Genomic DNA, 22,316 nt, shown 5'->3' on the forward strand with positions numbered 1-22,316 from the left:
ACACAGGGGTGCATCCCCGCCCCCACGAGGCGTTGGAAAAGGGGCAGGGGTGTGATCTTACATAATTTCTGTGACCAGTCACCGGGGTGCGTCCCACGAGGCTATGGAAAAAGGGCAGGGGTGTTATCTTAAATTATCTCTGTGACCAGTCACAGGGTGCCTTCGTGCCCTCCACGAGGCGTTGGAAAAGGGTTAGGGTTGTGATCTTACATTATTTCTGTGACCAATCAGAGGGGTGCATTGCTTCCCCTCATGGAGCGTTGGAAAGGGGATAGGGGATATGACCTTAAATTATTTCTATGATTAGACACAAGGCCGCCTATCCCCTTATTTAAAAAATGTTATAGTTTGATCGAGCTTCAAATGATAAAAGTAAGATCCAATTCAAGCGCGCAGAAATCATAGGGATGTTTCGAACGAAAAGCCTATGGTGACACAGAGCAAATAAAGAAATTGATTTGGATGAGTTACAGCTTAAAGGACATTTTCTAAAACATAACCCAACTTTTAGTTTTATTCGTTTCTGACTTTTTTCTAGAGACAACTAGCAGTTTTGATAATCTTTGGCTAACTCAAAAGGAGTAAAATTTAAAAAAATACATAATTTTCGGAACTACTGGCCAAATAGTGATAATAGGCTAGTCAAACCAAATTTCGGGACGACTAGCCAAATGGTGAGAATAGGCCTATGTTACGGCATATGTTACGTAGATACTTCAATAATAGCTGGCTTTTCCGGATGTGTGTGTAATAAAAAGAGGCTTATGGGCATATATGATTCATCAGAGAACGTATCTTGAACTTGCCAGAGCTTTCTATTCGTCTGCTCCTGCCTTTGCGACAATCAGCGTCAATTGCACGCGGCAAACAAGATTAAAGCGTAGTATTAATATATTTTCGTACTCGCATGGTGGATTCTATAGAGATCTTTTATATTTTTTTCTCGATACTGAAATTATTTGGCAACAAAACTTTCTTACTTGAAAAAGCTATCGTTTTCGGAAAAGATAGCTAAAACAAATTTTTAATTTGATAGAGATTAAACGTCAGATGGATTCATTTATTTTTGGAATTTTTATTTTCAATTTATACTCTTGGGCTAAATATTCAGGCCGCGGTCTTAAATTACGATCTACATTAAATATGTTAATCCGCTTAAATAAGTTTAAGCCAAAGGTGCAAACACCAAGTATGTTTTCTTGATTTTTTATCTGGGATGTGCCTTACAGCTCTACCTTACAGGTAGAAAAATTGTTCCTTTAAAAGATTGCTACAAATAGATCCCCTTAATAATTTTTTATCTCAGTTCGTTTTCTTGAAAAAGTTAAATTTTTGTTTTAATAATAAATTAAATTTTTTCTTATACATATCTTGTCTTATATACGCATATTTTAATTAGAAAAGCAAAGGATGTACTTTGCCGTCCAAACTAAAAAGATATATTAGTGACCTTTGGGTTAAACGGAGATATTTTAGAAAAAGCGTCTGCACCACGAACTTTACTATAGGAACACATTTTCGTTAATGCAAGTATTTCTTTTGGGTAAAACGCTTGTGTTCTGTCTGATCTTACATTACAGTTAAGAAATGCGCAGTCTACTTGTTGAAATGCTCAGAAAATACCGACACATTTAAGATACTAAAGTAACTGAAATTTACGGGTGCCTAAAACGAAATTCAGGAACTTTTATACTAAATTTGCATTAAACTTCAAAGACGGTATCTTACAATTACGAATAGTATCCTAAAATTCCTAAATGTTCACAGAAATATAAGTTATCGTAGCCGAAAGAAGTGCGCAGTTACATGCGCACTCCTCGCTTCTAAGTCGCATTCGTAGCAGACAAAGCAGGGTTCGTTGGATCATAGGATGGTTGTTCAGTGCTAATCGGCGGCAATGAAATGCAAAAAGTTGTGCCAACGTACAGAACGATGAAGTAAACCTATATTTCCTATGTGGAATAATTCAATATTGAAATGATTTGATCCAGGTTTTAGCTGGATGATGAGTCTGCTATTTACGTCAAATGACACTCTTCTGGCTAGACAAGTTAAGATTAATTTTTAATAATTCTCTCTCTCATTGCTCTCATTTATTGATTCACAATATAGATCAAGGAACGGATATTGCTTAGTTCGTTAATTTTAATATAAATTTGCAATGTATATTTGTCTTGAAAATATAAATTATACTAAGACTGTATACGAGCGAAGTCATATATATCAATGAATCAAATGTGAAAAGGAAATTCTTATCAGTGGTGTAGCCAAGGGGGGTGTTAGACCCCCCCCCCCCTGACGATGGAAGAAGCATATCTACTTCCTTTATGTATACCGTCTCAGTTCTCCGTTTATCCGATATACCTTTCTAAACTACTTCCCCGCCACTCTCACAGGTAATGTGGTGTCTCCCTGATAGAAATTTTCCAGAACCCTAATGAAACTATTTATTTCTGAAACAGAAAATGTGAACCACAATAATGTAAACTTGAAGCCTGAAGATATTTCTATAGAAAATCTTCACATAACGAAAGCGCAATAAAAGCTAGCATTTTGAATCTATTTTCCTAAACGCTTAAATCAAAGTTTCTCGCAGATTATAGAAGAGCATAAACGGCAGTTCATCTGTGGTACTCATTGTAAAATGAAATTAGTACCCATTTTCGCAAATGAGTTTCTCGGCACATAGTTTGATCAAATAGATTTAAAAGGAAATCAGAAAAGTGTTCTGTTTGCTTGAGAGTGGAACTTTTAAACTGTCAGTCATAGGGAATGTGTCGAGAAGGATCAGTAGAGTGAACACCAGCAAAACAGACGGACATGTCAAAATACTCAATATTTAAAAATGAAAATAATCTCATTTTATAAAGTACGCAATACAATGTCATGCAAGCGAACTGATGGCACTGCCGTGTGGAACGACGCAACGAAAAAACCGCGTGCTCAATCAATCAATGAGGAAAATTTCAATGGGAAAATTCAGAAAATGTTTATACAGACGCTAATGTATTTCTCAATGATATTGGATCATTTAATGTCTATCAAATTTCTTTGGAAAATTTTTTTTACACTGAACTAGCCGAATAGCAAATGTAGTTAATATTGCCGTATTATTTGTTATGTAATTAAAAACTTTGGAATATAAAATAATACTATAATACATTAAACTCTCATTATTAATATTATTGTTATTATTAGACTAAGTACAATACTAAATAAACATTTTAAAAGTTAATGTTTAAATAGGAATAATATAATACTAAATATGATATTTAGAAATTGTATGTCTTGCTATATTACCCTAAATTTTCCCTGTAAGTAGTACCTCACTTTCTGTTCAGGCATGAACCCCCCCCCCCCCTTGTCAAATCCTGGCTACGCTACTGATTCTTATCATAAAATATATGTTTTGAAGATATATTTGATGCAATGGATGTATAAGGTACTAATATAACTTAGATACATAAGAAGTGGTTTTAATTAAATTTACTCATATTTTCATACTATTTATATTCTCAGGACAAATATAGACTACATATTTTATATTAAAATGAATGACATGAACAAAATTTGTAACCCCTTGAAATTTTCAGCTACAGTAACAGAAAATTCCTAAACTGTAACAGAATTTTCTAAAATATGTGACTGAAGCGTCATACTGTAACCGTTTCTGAAATTTCTACAGTTTAGGAAAATTTAGAAATTTTTTCTGCATAAAGCTTTTGTGACGGCTTTAAAAATTCCTATTGAAATTTTTAACTGTGTACTTTTAAATGTTAAACATTCATTTTTTAATTTAAATAATTAAGAATTATAATTTTAATTATGATAGTTTTTCTTTTAACTTTGTCTTAGATCTCGCTTCGTTTTTCGAGAAGAATTGGGTATTTCGATTTCTTGAAATTAAAAACCGATTCTTTTCAAAATCGGAGCTTACGAAGATTTTTTATCATCATCGGGAATCATCAAAATGCTTCCAATTATTCCTATATTACAATTCTATATCTCGATCTAAACGATAAATTCTCATCTGATCTGGTTTACATTGTTCAATTCAATTATCTTTTAATTAGAGCATGCTTTATTTTCTGAATTTATATCGGAAATCGTTTATAGTTATCAGTATTTGTAAATTATTTTTGTTTATGTAAATGAATAATTATAAAGGCTGATTTTAATTATTTTTTATTTTCTGCTTTGAATATGTAATTGCTCATGTACAATAGGCATTGTAGGTTTTATCAATATTTGTTATTATCGCGAAACTGCTTAACGAACTTTTTTACTGTGTACTGTCTACGACTCTTCTTCCTTTTATGTTAGATAGTTAGGTTGGCTGAGAGCAGTGCACATGCAGTCATTTGATCCTAACATACGCAATACCAATGAACTTTTCTCGTTAATTAAAAATAAATTAAACATCTTATAATTCTTGGAATTTATGTACTTTTTCTAATATAATGCCGCTCGCGGCCTGAGTAGTAAAATACATTATACAATGACCTAGCTAGTAATTAAGTGAAAAAAGATACAGGGAAGAACTTTGGCCGAATAAAATATTTAGACCTGACATTGGGCCAGGCACCAAATAATGCATTGGCATTTTGCCTGGACTGCACTTCTTTTATAGCGGAAGCTTAGAACGTCCCTTGTCTGGCTAGTGTCGTCAGTAACATTGTGACTCTTCCACTCGATTCATTATTAGAAAATAAAAAGAATTTTTCTTCTTTTACGGTCGCATTTCATTTTTTCGTTCAATCTCGTCGACGCTTAACAGTATCGCTTTTTAGACAGATCATTTTTAAGAAGCACTGCAAAAATGGATTCCTTGGATAATATCGACAGTGACCTTTTTCTTGAAATTTACGTAAAGTTAAGTACCAATGTCATATTTGCACCATAGTCATATAAATGTACGATTTTTTCAATATTTATGAAATTGATGTTTTCTCTTATAGATGTCTCATGTTCATTCAATTATACCGTCGTTTCAAAATCATTAAGAAATATTAGTTTCTAACTTCGAATTGTTAGATTAAAAGCCCAAAAAGTATTTTTGGAGTTCACTTTGAGTTTTTTTAGAAAAACGAGAAACAATCCACGTTAGTCTGGGTTTGAACTAAGAACTCCGGTATTTTATATGTCGGCGCATTTTTCTTCGGAATTTTGTAGTCAACATTTTTCATTAAGAGGACCGAAGTTCTCTTATTTATGGAAGATAATACTTATAATTTCTTTTAATTCTGTCTTTTTGAAAATATTTACAATGGAGCTGTTTTTTTATAGGGTCTTTTACTTCTGAAAATTAAACAGTACTGAAAAATAACTTAATTCCACTGTTTGCACTGGTAGACATGAAACTAATTGAACGGTAGCGTTATTATATGGTTTCTTATGATTGCTTACAGACAAACGAGTATTTTAGACATTCTTTAAATCAACACTGAGCAAGACGAGGTCGGAAATTTTTCTTCGACACACATAAAAAAATATTTTAAAATGCTAAAGATTTAAAAATATTTTTAAACGTTTTTATAATTATTGAGAGGGATAATAACAATATAGAAAAGAGAAGAAATTTCGTTTTCAATTATAAAAGACGTCTCAGCAAAAATAAGTACAACATTCAAATGAAGAATTGTCCTATTTTAATCGAAAGGGGGGTTATGTCGATGATTTAATATAAAATATAATATATAACTGATAAAAAGAAGACAGATTGGTATGCAGTAATCCTATACAACAGAAAAATTGTTTTCTATGTGTAGCATGCTTGACATCTGCAATGATGAAATAGTTTTCATATTATTGAAGACATTGTATTCAACAATTTTATTTATTCCAAGAATTTTTGGTTCGATATGGGATTTTTTTGGTACCTTAGATTACTTATTCAGGATTCAGATTAGGTTAAAAATAATTTTAAATTTTCTAAATTGCAAAAAGAGAGTTTGTCAAATCAGAATCACTAACATCTTTCGAATTAAGTAATTTTGGATTTTTATTATATTACTAAATTTCATTAAATCCTTTAAGAAAAAAAATTCAAAATTAATTAAATTTGGACTTTAATGTTAGAATTAATAAACTTTGAACTTAACCCGGTTTAATTTGCTTTAATGGTTTGACTGTCTGAGCTTTTATGATTGTGTCTCTTTTCAAACGATTAATATTTGATGGGTGCTAATACAGAACTACATAACCAACATTTTTATCGCAAATAATTTTATTGCATTAAAAATTCTTTAAAAAATAAATGCATATTGTGATCGGGAGCGTTCACATATGATGTCACGCTTTATTTCAAGCTGCCCCCCCCCCCCCCCCCCCCCCACCCCTTGCCACTCTCAGTCACGAATTAACGAGACCCCACCTATAATATTACGTCACGTTCTTTTACCTCCACTTTCACATTTTTAAAAATAATTATAAAATACTTTTCGGAATCTTTTCAAATATTTTCAAAAACTTTTTTATTCTTCTCAAAGAACACATCAAACAGATAGGATATACGAGTATATGGACTTAATCCTTTCAGGTTTTCAATTAAAAACAAGAAAACCCTCCGTGACATCACGCGCAGAATGACTCATCCCCCCATATGTCACGATTTGTCACGCTTGATAAGAACCCCCTGCCCCTCGATGCGTGACATCATACCACCTTGATCAAAAAGCTTTAGGAGTCACCGAGTGGCGCTCTCGTTCGGCCGAATTCAATTCTTCTTTTTTTGTTATTTGATAGCTTGAAATTTGTTGAAGTGACACCGTATTGTGTACATCTATCTTTGTGTGTGGTTTCGATTATTCACAACTAAAAAATGTCATCGACTTTGCACAATGTCATCGTTATCCGTGAGGATTTGGCTAAAAACGAAACGAATGCCATCCAACAACCACCGAATTCACATGATTTGGCTCCCTGCGACTTATCCTATTCGGTCGACTCATGAAACCGCTCCGCGGAACACGTTACATCTTCCGAGATGAGGTCACGGAAAAATCGTAGATGGCTCTGATGGTTATACCGCAAACCGATTATAAAAAATGTTTCGAGGATTGGATCCTCGAAACATTGGAAAAACTGGAGTACTTTGAAGGGAACAATATTGATTATGATAAATAAACTTGTATTTTTGATTTTGAAAATAAAGTCCTAAAACTTTTTGATCAAGGTGGTAAGTGAACGCTCCTATATCACGATCTTCAATTTTGATTTGATCATAACACAATGATTGTTTTGGATCAAATATTTCTTATTCAGCAACACCTCAGCTTTGGAGTCGACTTTTGTTTCATCTTTAATAGTAATTTCGATTTTCCAGAATGCTTTTTCGCTCCTCTGAACAATGCTCATTTTTTAGATATCTAGTTCTGTACTGTGACCCTTTATTTCTAAGAAAATACCTGAGATTTTTTCTTTTTTGCAAGGTCATATTAGTGGCTTACAATTGAACGTAATATAGGAATCCGTTTAAAGGCAGTTTTATGAAAGCCAGGAGATAGCGATGATTGCTGAGCATATGTCTCTCTGTAGACCGTTAAAGCTATGTCATACTTCCCAATATCTTACCTTATCGAAATTCCTTTTGGATCAACTAACTTTCACACGAAACTAGATATCGAGTTAAAAATCTGAAAAATTAAATACAAGTCCCTATGGTCCTAAATTTGTATAAATGCAAAAAAATTTTTTTTTGAGAATCTAAAAAAAATTCCGGTGGAGTAGGAATTGTTTAAGTTTGACATGGCCCTATACTCCTTTTAAAATCAAGTTGGCACTCTCGCAAATGATTGATAAAGATATGAACAAGAACCAATAGGGTTTTTTATTTTTTTTTTTAATTTTAAAAGCCCGATCTTATACACATCCGAAATTCAGAAATTTCTCAACAAGGCAAAAATTTGATTTAAAAAATTAATTTTTGATATTTTTATACTTGTTGAAAGTTTTACATCGAAAAAAATGTATCTGGCGATTAAATATCAATTTTAATTAATAGAAGATTAATAGCGTTTCACTCAAAGAAAATAGTCATCAAACAATTGCAATTTAATTCTTATACATATTTACTTTACTCAACAATAGATCATCAGTATCAGTGTTATGTGCACAAATTTCTATAAGTTTTTTATGCAATATCATTTAGAGCATATTGGTGGGTTCTACGAATATTAGCCTATCTTTCCGCTACGGATAAGAATTAGGCTAACTTCATTTAGCTAAAAGTTTTCAGGAGGAATAAATAACCTATTATTTTTGAAACATTTCCTACGAATTCAAAACTCCAGTATTTCGTATTACAGTTTGTAATGTAATTTAGGCTCCTATAACTTTCAAAACAAGAAAATTTAAAAGATTTTTATTTCTTTTAACACTTCTACGTGTTTACTAAGTTTCATACAAAATGGAGCTAGCCTAATTTTGAACGATAACGAAACGATAGCCTATTATCCTTAAAACCCATCGATATATTAAATATCAAAAGACAAACGATAATCGATTTTTTCTCGATCAAATGTCAAAACTGTCCAAAGCGATGGTTGGATCCATTTGAACTAAGGCGCAATTGAACTAAAGCCCATTTGAACTGAAACAGTTGAATAACTCTTAATATTTTTGGCCTGTCGAAAAAGAGAAGATAGATGGGATGTTAGTTACTTTAAATGGTATAGTTAATTTCTAATCGTGGCGTTATGTTGCGCGGCGTGTGCAATCCTTGTTGATTAAATTTAAATCTTGTAATAGGCTGTGAAAATAGAAAATAAGGAAACTTGTGCTCATCAGTCATATTATTATTTTCGAAAATACTTAATTAATAAATTGTCAAGGGTACGTAAGAATAAAATTTTAAATAATATAATTAGTCAATATTAACAATATTCAAAAATGGTGTAAAAATTTGATAAATGTATTAAAATTGAAAGAATTTCAAATAATATTGTGTCGAACCTTTAGATTTTATAACTATTCTGAAAACGTGATAATTATAAATGCTTTCTGATTGAAAACATTAAAAATCGTAGAATTAAAACTTGAAACGCTAAATATAAAAGTCTTGTTAATGAATCAATCATTCTGGTCTCGAAATAGTTTTGAAGTTAGATTCAGACAAATAATTTTTCGCGCAAAGAACACTCTTTCATTAACTATTGTTTTATTATAATTTTTATGAGCCCAAATGATTAATATTTTCATTCGTTGTAAAATTTCTTTCATCTTTCTGAAAAATTTGTAATCTCAAATATTTCAATTATTTAAAAAAATTTTTTAAATCTTTCTCATATATTTTGCAAGCTGTAAAGTCTCTGAAAGAGTTTGAAATCCTTTACAATATTTTTAAAATAATTTAAATCTTTGTCAAACCATTTCAAAATATTTCCAATCTTTCTGAAATCACGATGAAATTTTATTATTCTTTTGGAATTTTGAAAATATTTTGGAATATATAAAATCATTGCAAAATACTTAAAATCTTTCAAAGCTTTTGAAACAATTTTTGATACATGAAATATTTCTTGAATCTTTTCCTATATTTTTAATCTTTGCAAAATCATTTTAATGTTTTCATTCGTTGTGAAATGTTTTAAATGATTTGGACATTTTCTTTATCTTTTTGAAATATGTAATATGTGAAATATTTATAACTATTTGCATATATTTTTAATCTTTGTAAAGGTAAATGCTAGTATATTTAAAATCTTTGTGAAATCATTCGGAATGGTTCTGAAATCTTTTTCAATACTTGAAATACTTTGTAATATATGTTCTTTCAATATGGTGTACACATTGGTGGTCCAAAAGTGCATCGCAAATTTTTTTTCACTCTAGAGGGCAAGATCCCCCCCCCCCCCCCCCCCCCCCCCCCCCCAGTTTACATTTTCGGAGAAGGAAAATCCTAATTTTTTGTTTTTCGAAATTCGAATATTAACACGTGCACCAGGTTCTTCAAAATCCCATTTAATTAACATGGGAAAGTTTACAATTTTCGAAAAATTGAACTCATGTTCCAAGGTTTCATCGAAACGAGCCAAGTTTTTTTTAGGGATTTAAGAGGAGTTCCTACAAAATAAAACCATACGAATAACTTTCATTTCCAACCCAGCACCAACCTCCCCGAGGCGCCCCAAATATGACCCAAAAATAAGAAAATTAAATTTTAACGTATTATTGTAACTTTTTAGAAATTTCCGTCGTCTTTTTTATACAAATATTTACTAATGGACAATTTTAATATATACCATAACTTCTTTAACAATTAAACAATTATTAATTCCCACAAAATGTAAAAAATAATCGTATTTTCTGATTGAAATGTAATTGTTTGTCATTTTTTGTAGTAAATTTTTCTTAAAACATGATGTAATTATTTAAACAATTAATTATTGTTTATTTTCAAAATATCTAAAAATGAATCCAGAGATGTCCACTTTTTCAAACTGGTATCCTATGCTACTTTTTGTTGAATAATTAGATAATTTTGATACATTTCTTATAATGTTTAACAAATTTTTATTTGTTGAAAAAAATTTTATTTGATCAAGGACTTATTTTTCGATAACTAAAAAAATGAAATAAAATAGAAGAAACAGAACAATTACGATTTTAAAAGTATTTTTGGAAAAGTAATTATTGAAACAAATTATATTTAATAAACAATTAAAAAGTGGTGTACGTATTCTTTCTATACGCGATACAGTCAGAAAACTAATTTTATGTGTTTTATTTAATTTCCCTTTTCTTGCCATCGAAAAAAACTGCTTGAGCAAATATAGATTGTTTAAACAAATATAAATTGATCAAACATTAAAAAAAATGTATGGAAATTATGAAATTATTTAACAAAACGTAGCATATGATACTAATTTAAAAAGAAAACTGATATATCTGTCTCAGTTTTTAGAAATATTGAAAATAGAGAATAAATAATTATTTTAATAATTATGAGTTTTTAGAAAAATTTACTGCTCTAAAGAATGACAATTAATTACGTTTCACTCAGAGAATACTATTATTTTTTTACATTTTTGGGGAATAAATGATTGTTTAAATAATTTACATTTGTTTGAACAATTGAAAATTGTTTAGAAAGTCATGGTAAATATTCAAATTGTCCATTTGTGAATATTTGTATGAAAAAGACGACGGAAATAGTTAAAAAGTTACAATAATACGTAAACATGTAGTTTGTTTATTTTTGGGTCATTTATAGTGCTGCGAAGAGGGTGGGGGTTGGTTGTAAATGAAAGTTAATAGTATGATTTTAATTCGTAGCCACTTCTCTTAAATACCTAAAAAACTTGGCTCGTTTCGATGAAACCCTGTTACATGAGTTCAATTTTTCGAAAATTGTAAATTTTCCCATGTTAATTAAATGGGATTTTGAAGAGCCCGGTGCACGTGTTAATATTCGAATTTCGAAAAACAAAAAATTAGGATTTTCCTTCTCCGAAAATGTAAACTTGGGGGGGGGGGGTGTCTTGCCCTCTAGAGTGAAAAAAAAATTAACGATGCATTTTTGGACCACTCTAGCGTACACCATATTGAAAGAACTTATATTACAAAGTATTTCAAGTATTGAACAAGATTTCAGAACGATTCTGAATGATTTCACAAAGATTTTAAATACACTAGAATATACCTTTACAAAGATTAAAAATATATGCAAACAGTTATAAATATTTCACATATTACATATTTCAAAAACATAAAGAAAATGTCACAATCATTTAAAACATTTCACAACGAATGTAAACATTAAAAGGATTTTGCAAAGATTAAAAATATTGGAAAAGATTCAAGAAATATTTCATGTATCAAAAATTATTTTAAAAGCTTTGAAAGATTTTAAGTATTTTGCAATTATTTTATATATTCCAAAATATTTCCAAGATTTCAAAAGAATAATAAAATTTCATCGTGATTTCAGAAAGATTGGAAATATTTTGAAATGGCTTGACAAAGATTTAAATTATTTTTAAAATATTGTAAAGTATTTAAAACTATTTCAGAGATTTTAAGCCTTGCAAAGGATTTAAGAAAGATTTTTAAACATTTTTAAAAGAATATAAATATTTGAGATTGTAAATATTTCAGAAAGATGAAAGAAATTTCACAACGAATGAAAATATTAATCATTTGGGCTCATAAAAATTGTAATAAAAGAATAGTTAATGAAAGAGAGTTGTTTATGCGAAAAATGATTTTTCTGAATCTATCCTCAAAACTATTTCGAGACCAGAATGATTGATTCATTAATAAGACTTTAATTTTTAGCGCTTTGAGTTTTAGTTCTACGATTTTGAATGTTTTCAATCAGAAAGCATTTATATTTATCACATTTTCAGAATAGTTATAAAATCTAAAGGTTCGACACAATATTATTTGAAATTCTTTCAATTTTAATACATTCTTCAAATTTGTATACCATTTTCGAATATTGTTAATATTAACTAATTTCATTATTTAAACTTTTATTCTTACTTACCCTTGACAATTTATTAATTATTTTCGAAAATAATAATATTACTGATGAGCTCAAGTTCCCTTATTTTCTATTTTCACTGCCTACCACTATCACAAGATTTAAATTTAATCAACAAGGATTGTACACGCCGCGCCACATAACGCCACGAGTTGAAATTAACTATACCATTTAAAGTAGCTAACATCCCATCTATCTTCTCTTTTTCTACAGGCCAAAAATATTCAGCGTTATTCAACTGTTTTAGTTCAAATGGGCTTTAGTTCAGTTGCGCCTTAGTTCAAACGGATACCTACCAAAGTGGTCACCAGTGATGAAAAGGAAAAAGAAAAATGCAGGTGAATGGAATAGAATTAGAGAATATTATTCCCTGACTCTTTCCAAAGAGAAAATGTCTGAAATAATGAAAGGTGTGTGAATAGTCGAGTAATTTCCTTAATTTTTGTAAGTCAAATAATTTACAACCTCTCGTTAATTGAAATTGTTTCTTGCTTACGATTTTAGTACATGGACATTGGGGAAGACATCGGAGTTCCTGATGATTTCACAAATAGTGAAATGATTTCCGGTATGTGGTGGAGACATTTACTTGCCGGTGGAATCGCTGGTGCTGTTTCAAGATCCTGCACAGCACCTTTGGACCGGATAAAGGTTTACTTGCAGGTAAAAAGGGATTATTTTGAACAAACTTTAATCGCTTCAATCGTTAGCAAGTTTAAGCGCGACTGTTGATTTTCGCGTTCGATAATCTATTTACCTCGCGCTACACGCCTGGTCTTTGTATATTCCCCACCCTTGTGCACAGGCTTTCTAAAGCTAAAGGTTATCGACAACAGGGGTAAAATTTGCCAAGTGTCTCCGCCTAAAATTTTAATGTCGCCAATCTTATTCAAACTTTGCCAAATTGTAGTGCAAGTGGACCTCTTTAAATTCTGTAAAGGGGACACACCTAGTACAGCGGGTTGTCAAGATACAGTTGCCAAAATTTTCGATGATTTACCCCGACCGCTAACATTTAATTGTACATAACTCCTGATGAACTTATAAAATTTCACCTTTTTATGGGGTTTTGAAGAGATATTTTAATGAAATTTACAATAAAAATAATCATTAAACAATGAATAAATTATTTCATCTTGATTTTTCATTTTAAAAAAAGTTTTTGAGTTTTTCTCCAAAATCGGCATTTTTGATCTTTTTTTTTTAATTAGTCTAGAAAAAAAGCTTGATTTTTTCTCTTGAATCGCATACCAAAACGAATATGGGATCGAAATTATTAATTGAGTTGTAGGAGGTAGTACGAGCGCGGGTGCCCCGCGCCAACTAGCTCGAGCGCTCCTGGGCGTGCCGTTGTGTCTCAGTGGTACTAATACTTAAAAATGATTTTTCTGTTTACGTGTAACAAAATTTTTTATTTTATTTTCACTTTTATGTATCTGGAGAACGATTTAGTTATTTTCTATATTAAATTTTCAATACAGTTCCATTGTGGGAAAACGATCCATTTGCCTCCAATGTTTTGGGTTTTTTTTCGTATTAATCTCACAGAATATATCGGGTACACAAAAATACCACTCTTTTATACCCTCTATAGAATAGACTCTGACTTTAAAGAATTATTCATTATCTCCACAGTATGCCATTTTTCCGAAGAGAGAGTTCGTACAGAAATTGCGAAAAGAAGACCGAAAAAGTTGTGCGGGAAGGGGACTCATATAAAAAAAGACCCCGAAATGTGAAAGGCAAGGAGATTTACACCGAAAAGCACTTCAAATTTTTATAGACAAAGAGATTAACACAAAAACACTCCCCAAAACATTGGAGGCAAATAGACTCATCAAATACCATCTGGAAATATAACAGGCCAGCAGAACCGTCTATCAAAATAGCTTATTAATTTATTATTTACTATCGTTTTCCTACAATGGAACCGTATTAAAAATGTGATATTGAAAATGGCTAAATCGTTCTCCAGATATATAAAAGAGAAAATAAAATAAAAATAATTAAGAAAAAGATTTCAAAAATGCCGAATTTGGAGAAAAACTCAAAAACGTTTTTTAAAAACAAAAATCAAGATGAAATAATTTTTTATTATTTAATGATTTATTTTTATTGCAAACTATTTTAAAATACCTTTCCAAAACCCTCATAAAAATGTGAAATTTGATCAGTTTATCAGGAGTTATGCACAATTGAAGGTTAGCGGTCGGGGTGAATCATCGAAAAATCGGGCTCCTGTAACTTGATAACCCGTCTTTACAGAATTTAAAAAGATCCACTGGCACTGATATCTGGCAAAGTTTAAATAAGATTAGTGACATCAAGATTGTAGGCGGAGACACTTGGAAAATGTTACCCCAACAGTAATTTGGTGGTTGTGAATTCTCTTTTATTAAATCTCCTTTGACTTTAACGAACACATTCTCATCACGTATCTCGTGCTTCGTACTCGAGTTTGTCCCTGCAATTGTATATCATTTCCATGAATGTTATATTATTACAATTCATAAAATGCATTCAGTGGTGGACTTGTTACCCAGGGGCGCGACCTACATTGGGGACGGAATGTTAAAAACCACCTACAGTTCGCAAATCTTAAACAAATCAAACAAAATTCAGCCAGAAATGTTTGTAATTGAATTAAAAGAAAAAACTCAAGAAGCCAATTTTTTAAAAATAATTTGTTTAAACATTTTTAAAAAATATGGCGAAATCAAGTTTTTTTTAAACTTAATTGTATAACACTTTCGTAAATATAAGATTTCGGGTCATGAACTAGATAAACCATATAGAATATAAAGAGCTTGAGGCATAGCTGATTTTAAATTTGACATTGGTTCTGAAAAATAAATTTGTTTACAAATATTGTTTAAATAAATTATTGCTAATTTTAATTTGTTTGCAAAATAAATTCAAAAATCTAATTCTACTGGAAACAGTATTTCCGAAGCAGTATATTTTATATTTAAAATACAATTTGTTACAACGATATGACTAAATAATTAATTTTGCGTAATTTATATTAAATCTTAATAAGGTTTTTAACGTCTATAAGAAAATGAATAATAATACAAATGCAACATATGTTAACTAAAGGGTGTTTTTCGTGTGCTAATTTCAAGTTTGACATTAGATTTGTAAAAAAAAATTGTTTGAACTATTTGTTTAAACAGATTATTTTTAAAAATGTGGCTTGGTGAGTCTCTTTAAAATTCGTTTACGAATATTTCTGGCTAAATTTTGTTTGATTTGGTTAAGGTTTGTGACCTGTAGGTGGTTTTGAACATACCGTCTGCAATGTGGGCCGAGGACCCAATACTGGTGGCGACTACTAAAAAAAGGTCATTGGAGAAAGGGAAAAACTGTTTCTAAGGAGTATTACGAGAACGTATTAGATGTGTGTATTACTTGAGGCCTCCTTTTTCCCCTGCAAGACTGTCATCACACCTTTTTCAATTTTTTTGAAAAATCGATAATTCACATTTTGATCACACAACAAAAATAATGAAAAACAGGACACTAAAAGAGTGTACCAAAGGTCAATCTAATATATTCATTTTTCAGCAGTTATCGTACTCACAGGCATACATACATATATACAAACAGACATACACATTCGTAAAAACCTGTTTTTTGGATTTAGAGGTTCTCAAAACATGGACATTTGACAAAAACTGGAGTGTGGGGGGGGGGAGTCAAATGTTACACAAATCTAATAAGTTCTCTGATGAGAATGTAAAAATGAATTAATTTTTCATAGCGCCTCTATTGAAACTTCAAATTCGGTACCTGATAGAGCGGGTTGAAACACGGTGTTTCCATCCCTAGGGTTGAAACATTTTGTCTTCGAGTTTCGATACATGTAGAGCGGCTAAAAGACGGTGTTTGCGTCCCTAGGGTTGAAATATTCTCTTTCAACTCTGGAGTACACTGGCAGGTAGGTAGAAAGGTGGGATCTAAAGATACCTGAACTAGAAATTTTCAATAGATTTGCTATGAAAAATTGTCTGCATTACGACTATAAATGTAACCCAACGATCGCACCTCGTGTGAATGTAGCCCTCGCTTTGCTCAGGCAGCAAATTTCACACTCGTTGCAATCGCTCTGTTTCCTCCCTTGTTTCGTAATTTCGTAAATAATTTTTTGATCATTCTGTTTTTATTTTAATCGTAAAAAATAGCATGAAAAAAATTTTTTAAAAAATTTTTAACCCCCACACGAGACGAAATGTTGTGATGAGAATGTACCCACGCAGCGGGCAGATTTTTTTACGGTTAATGATGTTTTTTACGATTAACACAAAAACTGCGCATCCTATAAAAAAGTGATTAATAACAAATTTTATATCGTTTTCAAATGCTCTTTTTGTATAGTTTGACCGCAAAGTGTAATTTTTGATTTTCCATTATTTTTTATGCTATCAAAATTTGAATTTTCGATTTTTCAAGAAAATTAAAAAACTTGTTATGATAATCTTGTAGGGAATTCAAAAGGCAACATTTTTCTAGTCTTGACTTTTTTTTCCTATCGTGCGTTATTTGGTTTAAAATGTCAATTTTCGTGAGTTTTTTGGAATTTTGCAAATGCCTTAAGTCTGGTCATTTTTGGTTTCATAAAAAAAAATTCATTATGATAAAGTGTTCGTCTTTCTGAATACTATGAATATCCGTACTGAGAATTTTTGAATCTTGAAAAAAGTGGTCAAAAATATTCCAAATGCGCTCACTTTTTGTATTTTTATCCAAAATGGTTGACTAAAAAACTTAGCCTTTAGTTTAGGGCACTAAAAGAATGTACCAAAGACCAATATAATACATTCATTTTTCCAAAAGTTATCGTGCTCACAGACAGACAGACATGCATACAGACATACAGACAGATAAATTCGTAAAAACCTATTTTTCAGATTCAGAAGGTTTCGGAACGTGGACATTTGACAAAAACGGGGGGGGGGGGGATTTTACACAAATATAATACCTTCTCTGATGTGAATGTAAAAATTACGGGTTTTCCAGGTGCATGGGACGCGTAATTGCAACATACTCAGTTGCAGTAAATATATGCTTCAAGAAGGTGGTATCACAAGTTACTGGAGAGGAAACGGAATTAATGTACTTAAAATAGGACCAGAATCTGCCCTAAAATTCGCTGCTTACGAGCAAGTGAAAAGAAAAATAAAGGATCACAATAATAATAGAGAACTGAATATTTACGAAAGGTTTATCGCTGGTTCTTTTGCTGGTGGATTCAGTCAGTCTATCATTTATCCACTTGAGGTATTTATTTGTTTTATATTCATACGCAACATCTCTAAATTGAAAAATGTAGGAAATTCTAGAAATTTAAATGGCATTTATATTTCGATCACAAATTGATTAAAATATAAAAAGTCGAAATTTACGAATCTTAGAAATTGAGTCAAATAAATAAAACCTGACTGTGTTGTTACATTTCAAAACTGAACGTTCTTAATTGCAGGTCATGAAGACGAGATTGGCGCTAAGGAAAACGGGAGAGTTTTCTGGAATTATGGATGCTGCAAGGAAGATATACAGTCAGGCAGGTCTGAGAAGTTTTTACAGAGGCTACGTTCCCAATTTAATTGGAATTCTTCCCTATGCAGGGATAGATTTGGCTGTGTATGAGGTGAGTGTTGAAAGAAAAATGATATAAAGATGAAATAAACGTGTCTTTGCTCTTAGATAACTGTCGTTTTATTTTGGTCACAGACGCTGAAAAATAATTATATAAGGACGCACAACAAAAACGAACACCCTTCAGTTTGGTTAGTGCTTTTATGTGGAACAGCATCGAGTACAGCGGGGCAGGTTTGTTCGTATCCGCTAGCTCTAGTCAGGACGCGGTTGCAAGCTCAGGTCGCGCCTGCAAGTTCTCCTAATATGGTCGGAGTCATTAAAGACATTCTTCACAGAGAAGGATTTAGAGGCTTGTATCGAGGTCTGACGCCCAACTTTTTAAAAGTAAGTCCTTCTTAAGAGATTTAATTCTTTTTTTAAACTTTAAATTAACCCAGATTGAAGGTACGTTGGTGGTTAAAGGCAGGGATTTGAACGAAATTAAGGACATGTGATAGTTCGTCTTGTGGTAAATCGGGCTCAGTTCCCTCGGCTTTTTTCACCAAAATGAAAATGTGTAAAAACTGAATTTGGAGATGTTGTAAAATATTATAACAGACGCCCCCGTTCTCTTTTTTTAGAGATAATAACAATAAAAAATTATTGTGCTAAATACACATGTTATGCATGTTCACTATTTTGAGGTTAGGATCGATTTCAGCTGTCATCCCGATAATGTAGGTCTCTGCTGTGCCGATGCTGTCGGTAGCACTCATGGATACAGGAAACAAGGGACTTGTTTATATTTTCATGCACAGTTTGTCGGAAAAAATGCTCGTGTGCATAATTAAAAGGCACATCGTAAGATGGCGGCTCTCCCCACTCATGGAATTCCCCCCCCCCCCCCCCCCCCCCCCCCCCCCCCCCCCCCCCGTGCATTCAACCCCGCTCACCCAAGTTAGGATGGCATACCGAATCCCGTGTTTCCTATGTCCATGGTAGCACTTAAGAATAACCATGGACATAGGAAACACGGGACTAGGCATGCCATCCTAACTTTGCGAGCGGGGTTGAATCCACGGGAGTGGGGAGAGCCGCCATCTTACGATGTACCTTTTGATTATGCGCACTAGCATTTTTGCCGACAAACTGTGCATGAAAATATAAACATTTGGGCGCTGCCATGTTTGTCGCGGGACATTAAATGGTGGCGGACCTCCCACCTCATTGCATCACCCCCGCAATGGCATGCCTAGTCCCTTGTTTCCTGTGTCCATGAGAATACCTATGGGAGAGAATTGTAACACACATAAACCCAAAATATAAAAACACATCAAATTCATAAAAAAATTTTTTTTTAATTAACCTACAAAAAAGAGTCCGGGGACGTCCGTTACCATGGCTATAATCATTTCCCAGTTTTTTAAGACAAAATCTTTATTATTTTTAGAAAAAAGCCTAGGGAATCTAACACTGGTAAAATTGAAGATCAAACGAACTTACAAGTGAAGTTCGATCATAATTATCCGAGTTTCTTGTTCGAAGAGATTAACAATATGTAGTTCGGTCCTCCGACACCAGATGACACCATTTTTCAGTGTATCTCGCAACTAAAAACGAAACCTATATCCCTTGTCGTGCAGGTTCGGTGGATCATTAAAGTTCAGAGTCAAAGGCACGTTGATTGTAAAATGGGTGGGATATTACTTATTATCTAATTAGTAATAAAGGGAGGGTCGTTAATCTCTTCGAACAAGGAACTCGGATAATTATGATCGAACTTCACTTGTAAGTTCGTTTGATCTTCAATTATCCATCGTTCCTTGTTCTTCAGAGATTAACTATATGTAGATGTTTAGAGTAAAAATCACTGATATTACCAAATAATATATTTAGAAACTTCATTTATAATTAGATCATTAGTGCAAGTAAGTTACAAATGATTGCAACCTTATTAATCAATAAAAACACTTTCAGCAAAGGTTGTTTGTACATTATTTATTTGACGATTATAAAAGTTTGCAAAAACATTAGATTCGTGCGACCAACCCGCCGCCTGTTTTATAACATTTATACTGAGACCTTTTTGAAAAGCTTTGGAAGTAGAAGCGTGTCTCGTAGAGTGACTTGTAAAATGCTCATCTATTTTACAAATTTTTAATACCGATTTAAGCCATCTTCTGATGGTCTGCGATGTTGCCTCCTTGTGGTGCTTTTTTATGGTAAAAAATAATGCCTGTTTATCCTTCCTCATTATTTTCGTATAATCAATATAGTGAATGATAGTTTTTGCAATGCAAACTTGAGGTCTAGTAGGAAAAAACGCTAAAAAAGCATACGGTTGGTTCGCTCCTGGTCTCGAAGTCTGAACTAAATCGAAAATTCTTAATTGTACATCCTCCGAGGATATTTGTATCCCTTCTAGCTTTAACAACGATAAAGATTGTACTCTAAATCCTGTACCCAGTGCCAGCAACATTGATAATTTAAATGTTAGCCTTTCTAGCGTTAAAGATTCTAATGGAAACCAGGCTTCTAGCTCTTTTAAAACAACATTTACATCCCAAGTATTGCTGTATTTTGGTTGAGATGGCCTTAGTCGAAAAACACCTTTAAAGAAACGATTAATTTCTTTATTGTTAGAGAGCTCGTTAATAAACAATAAAGAAATTGCTGCTCTCATGTTATTTAATGTACCATACTGTGCCCCGCCATTAACCTGATTCGTCAAAAATTTCAACATAAGGTTTACGTTCCCATTAAAAATATCTTGATTATTAGAAGTACAGAAGAAACACCATTTTTTACAAAGCCGGAGTATATTGCTTATATGTGTTCTCTGATGAAGAATTTAATATGATCTCAATCGAAGGTTCATCTAATCCTCTTCTTCTGTAGGTTTCTCCGATACGATTCCTGCAATCAAAGTGAGCTGATCGCACAGTGGATGCTCTCGGGTTCTACAAGGAGATATTAATAACGATTTAGAAGGTTCGAAAATTAACGGATTTCCTCTTAACATCTCTTGAAAACTAGGATACCATGGTTGACTGGTCCAGTATAACACAACTATGATACCTAAAGCCTTATCCACTCGGATTTTCTTAAAAATGTTTGTTATCAAGGAAAATGGGGGAAATGCATACCAAAAAAAATTTGACCAATTTACGGTGAAAGCATTAACAGCATACGCTTCTGGGTCCCCTTCCCATGAGCAAAATACTTTACATTTCCTATTTACCCTAGTTGCAAAAAGATCAATGTCGGGATTGCCAAATTTTCTTACAATGCGTTTAAAAACGTAATCGGCAATTTCCCATTCCGTGTCAACGTTTGAAATTCTAGATCCCTCATCTGCTGGATTTTCTTTCGAAGCTACATATTCTGCAAAAATTCAAATGTTGCTTTCTATGCACCATTTCCATATGGATCTGGCAATGCTATTTAAATGTGTGAACTTAATTCCCCCCATCTTATTAATGTATGAAATTGCTACAATGTTATCAATCCTTAATAGGATCTGGCAATTCCGATCATCTTTAACGAAACACTTAAGGGCAAAAAAAATCTGCTAGTAATTCTAAAAAATTTATATGACGCGATCTTTCTTGGGCATTCCAAGCCCCATGGGTACTCTGATCATCGCAAACAGCTCCCCATCCAATGTTTGAGGCATCCGAGAAAATCTCTTTGTCAAATTTGAATTTACGAATGTTATTAAAAGCCGTTAAAATTGCCTGGTCCCACCAAAACAGATCCTTTAAGGCAACCATTTTATCCTCTCTAGTTCTTTATAATAAAGCCAACCCGATTTAACTGCAGGGCAAGCTGCGACCAAAGTTCCAAATCAAAGATTAATCAATGTGTTTTTTACTAATTCCTTTTTAGTACTAAATTCTGGCTTTGATCGGCCAAAAATAAGAAAATCATCTAAATAGCTCGTTATACGAATCTCTTTCTCCCTAAAAAACGATAATACTGGTTTCATTATTTTACTGTAAATATAAGGACATGTACTCAAACCAAAAGGTAGAACCGTGAACTGAAGTAAAATACCATTGTAAATAATCTTGAGATATTTTCTATGTTCGGGACTAACTGGTATCGTGAAATACGCATCTTTTAAATCAATGCCACACATAAAATCTCTATCTTCGAGAATGTTTATTGCTGTCCGGATATCTTCCATCTTGAAGTGTTGTGTAAGTACAAACCTATTAAAATCTTTTAAGTTTAATATAAATCTGTAACT

General features: G+C 32.3%; 1 protein-coding gene across 1 annotated transcript in view; it reads left to right on the plus strand.

Moving 5' to 3' along the window:
- The window catches only part of LOC117176200 (calcium-binding mitochondrial carrier protein SCaMC-2), a 113,310-nt gene extending 92,218 nt beyond the window's left edge, over positions 1-21,092 (plus strand). Inside the window, exons 5-9 of the mRNA XM_033366313.1 lie at positions 12,989-13,147; positions 17,504-17,764; positions 17,967-18,134; positions 18,218-18,469; positions 20,963-21,092. Of these exons, the coding sequence (XP_033222204.1) occupies positions 12,989-13,147; positions 17,504-17,764; positions 17,967-18,134; positions 18,218-18,469; positions 20,963-20,995 (873 nt within the window). The 3' untranslated portion in view covers positions 20,996-21,092. The remainder of the gene's footprint in view (positions 1-12,988; positions 13,148-17,503; positions 17,765-17,966; positions 18,135-18,217; positions 18,470-20,962) is intronic.
- The last annotated feature ends 1,224 nt before the right edge of the window (positions 21,093-22,316 follow it).

Source organism: Belonocnema kinseyi, chromosome 7, assembly GCF_010883055.1.
Source record: "Belonocnema kinseyi isolate 2016_QV_RU_SX_M_011 chromosome 7, B_treatae_v1, whole genome shotgun sequence".
Classification (NCBI taxonomy): domain Eukaryota; kingdom Metazoa; phylum Arthropoda; class Insecta; order Hymenoptera; family Cynipidae; genus Belonocnema; species Belonocnema kinseyi.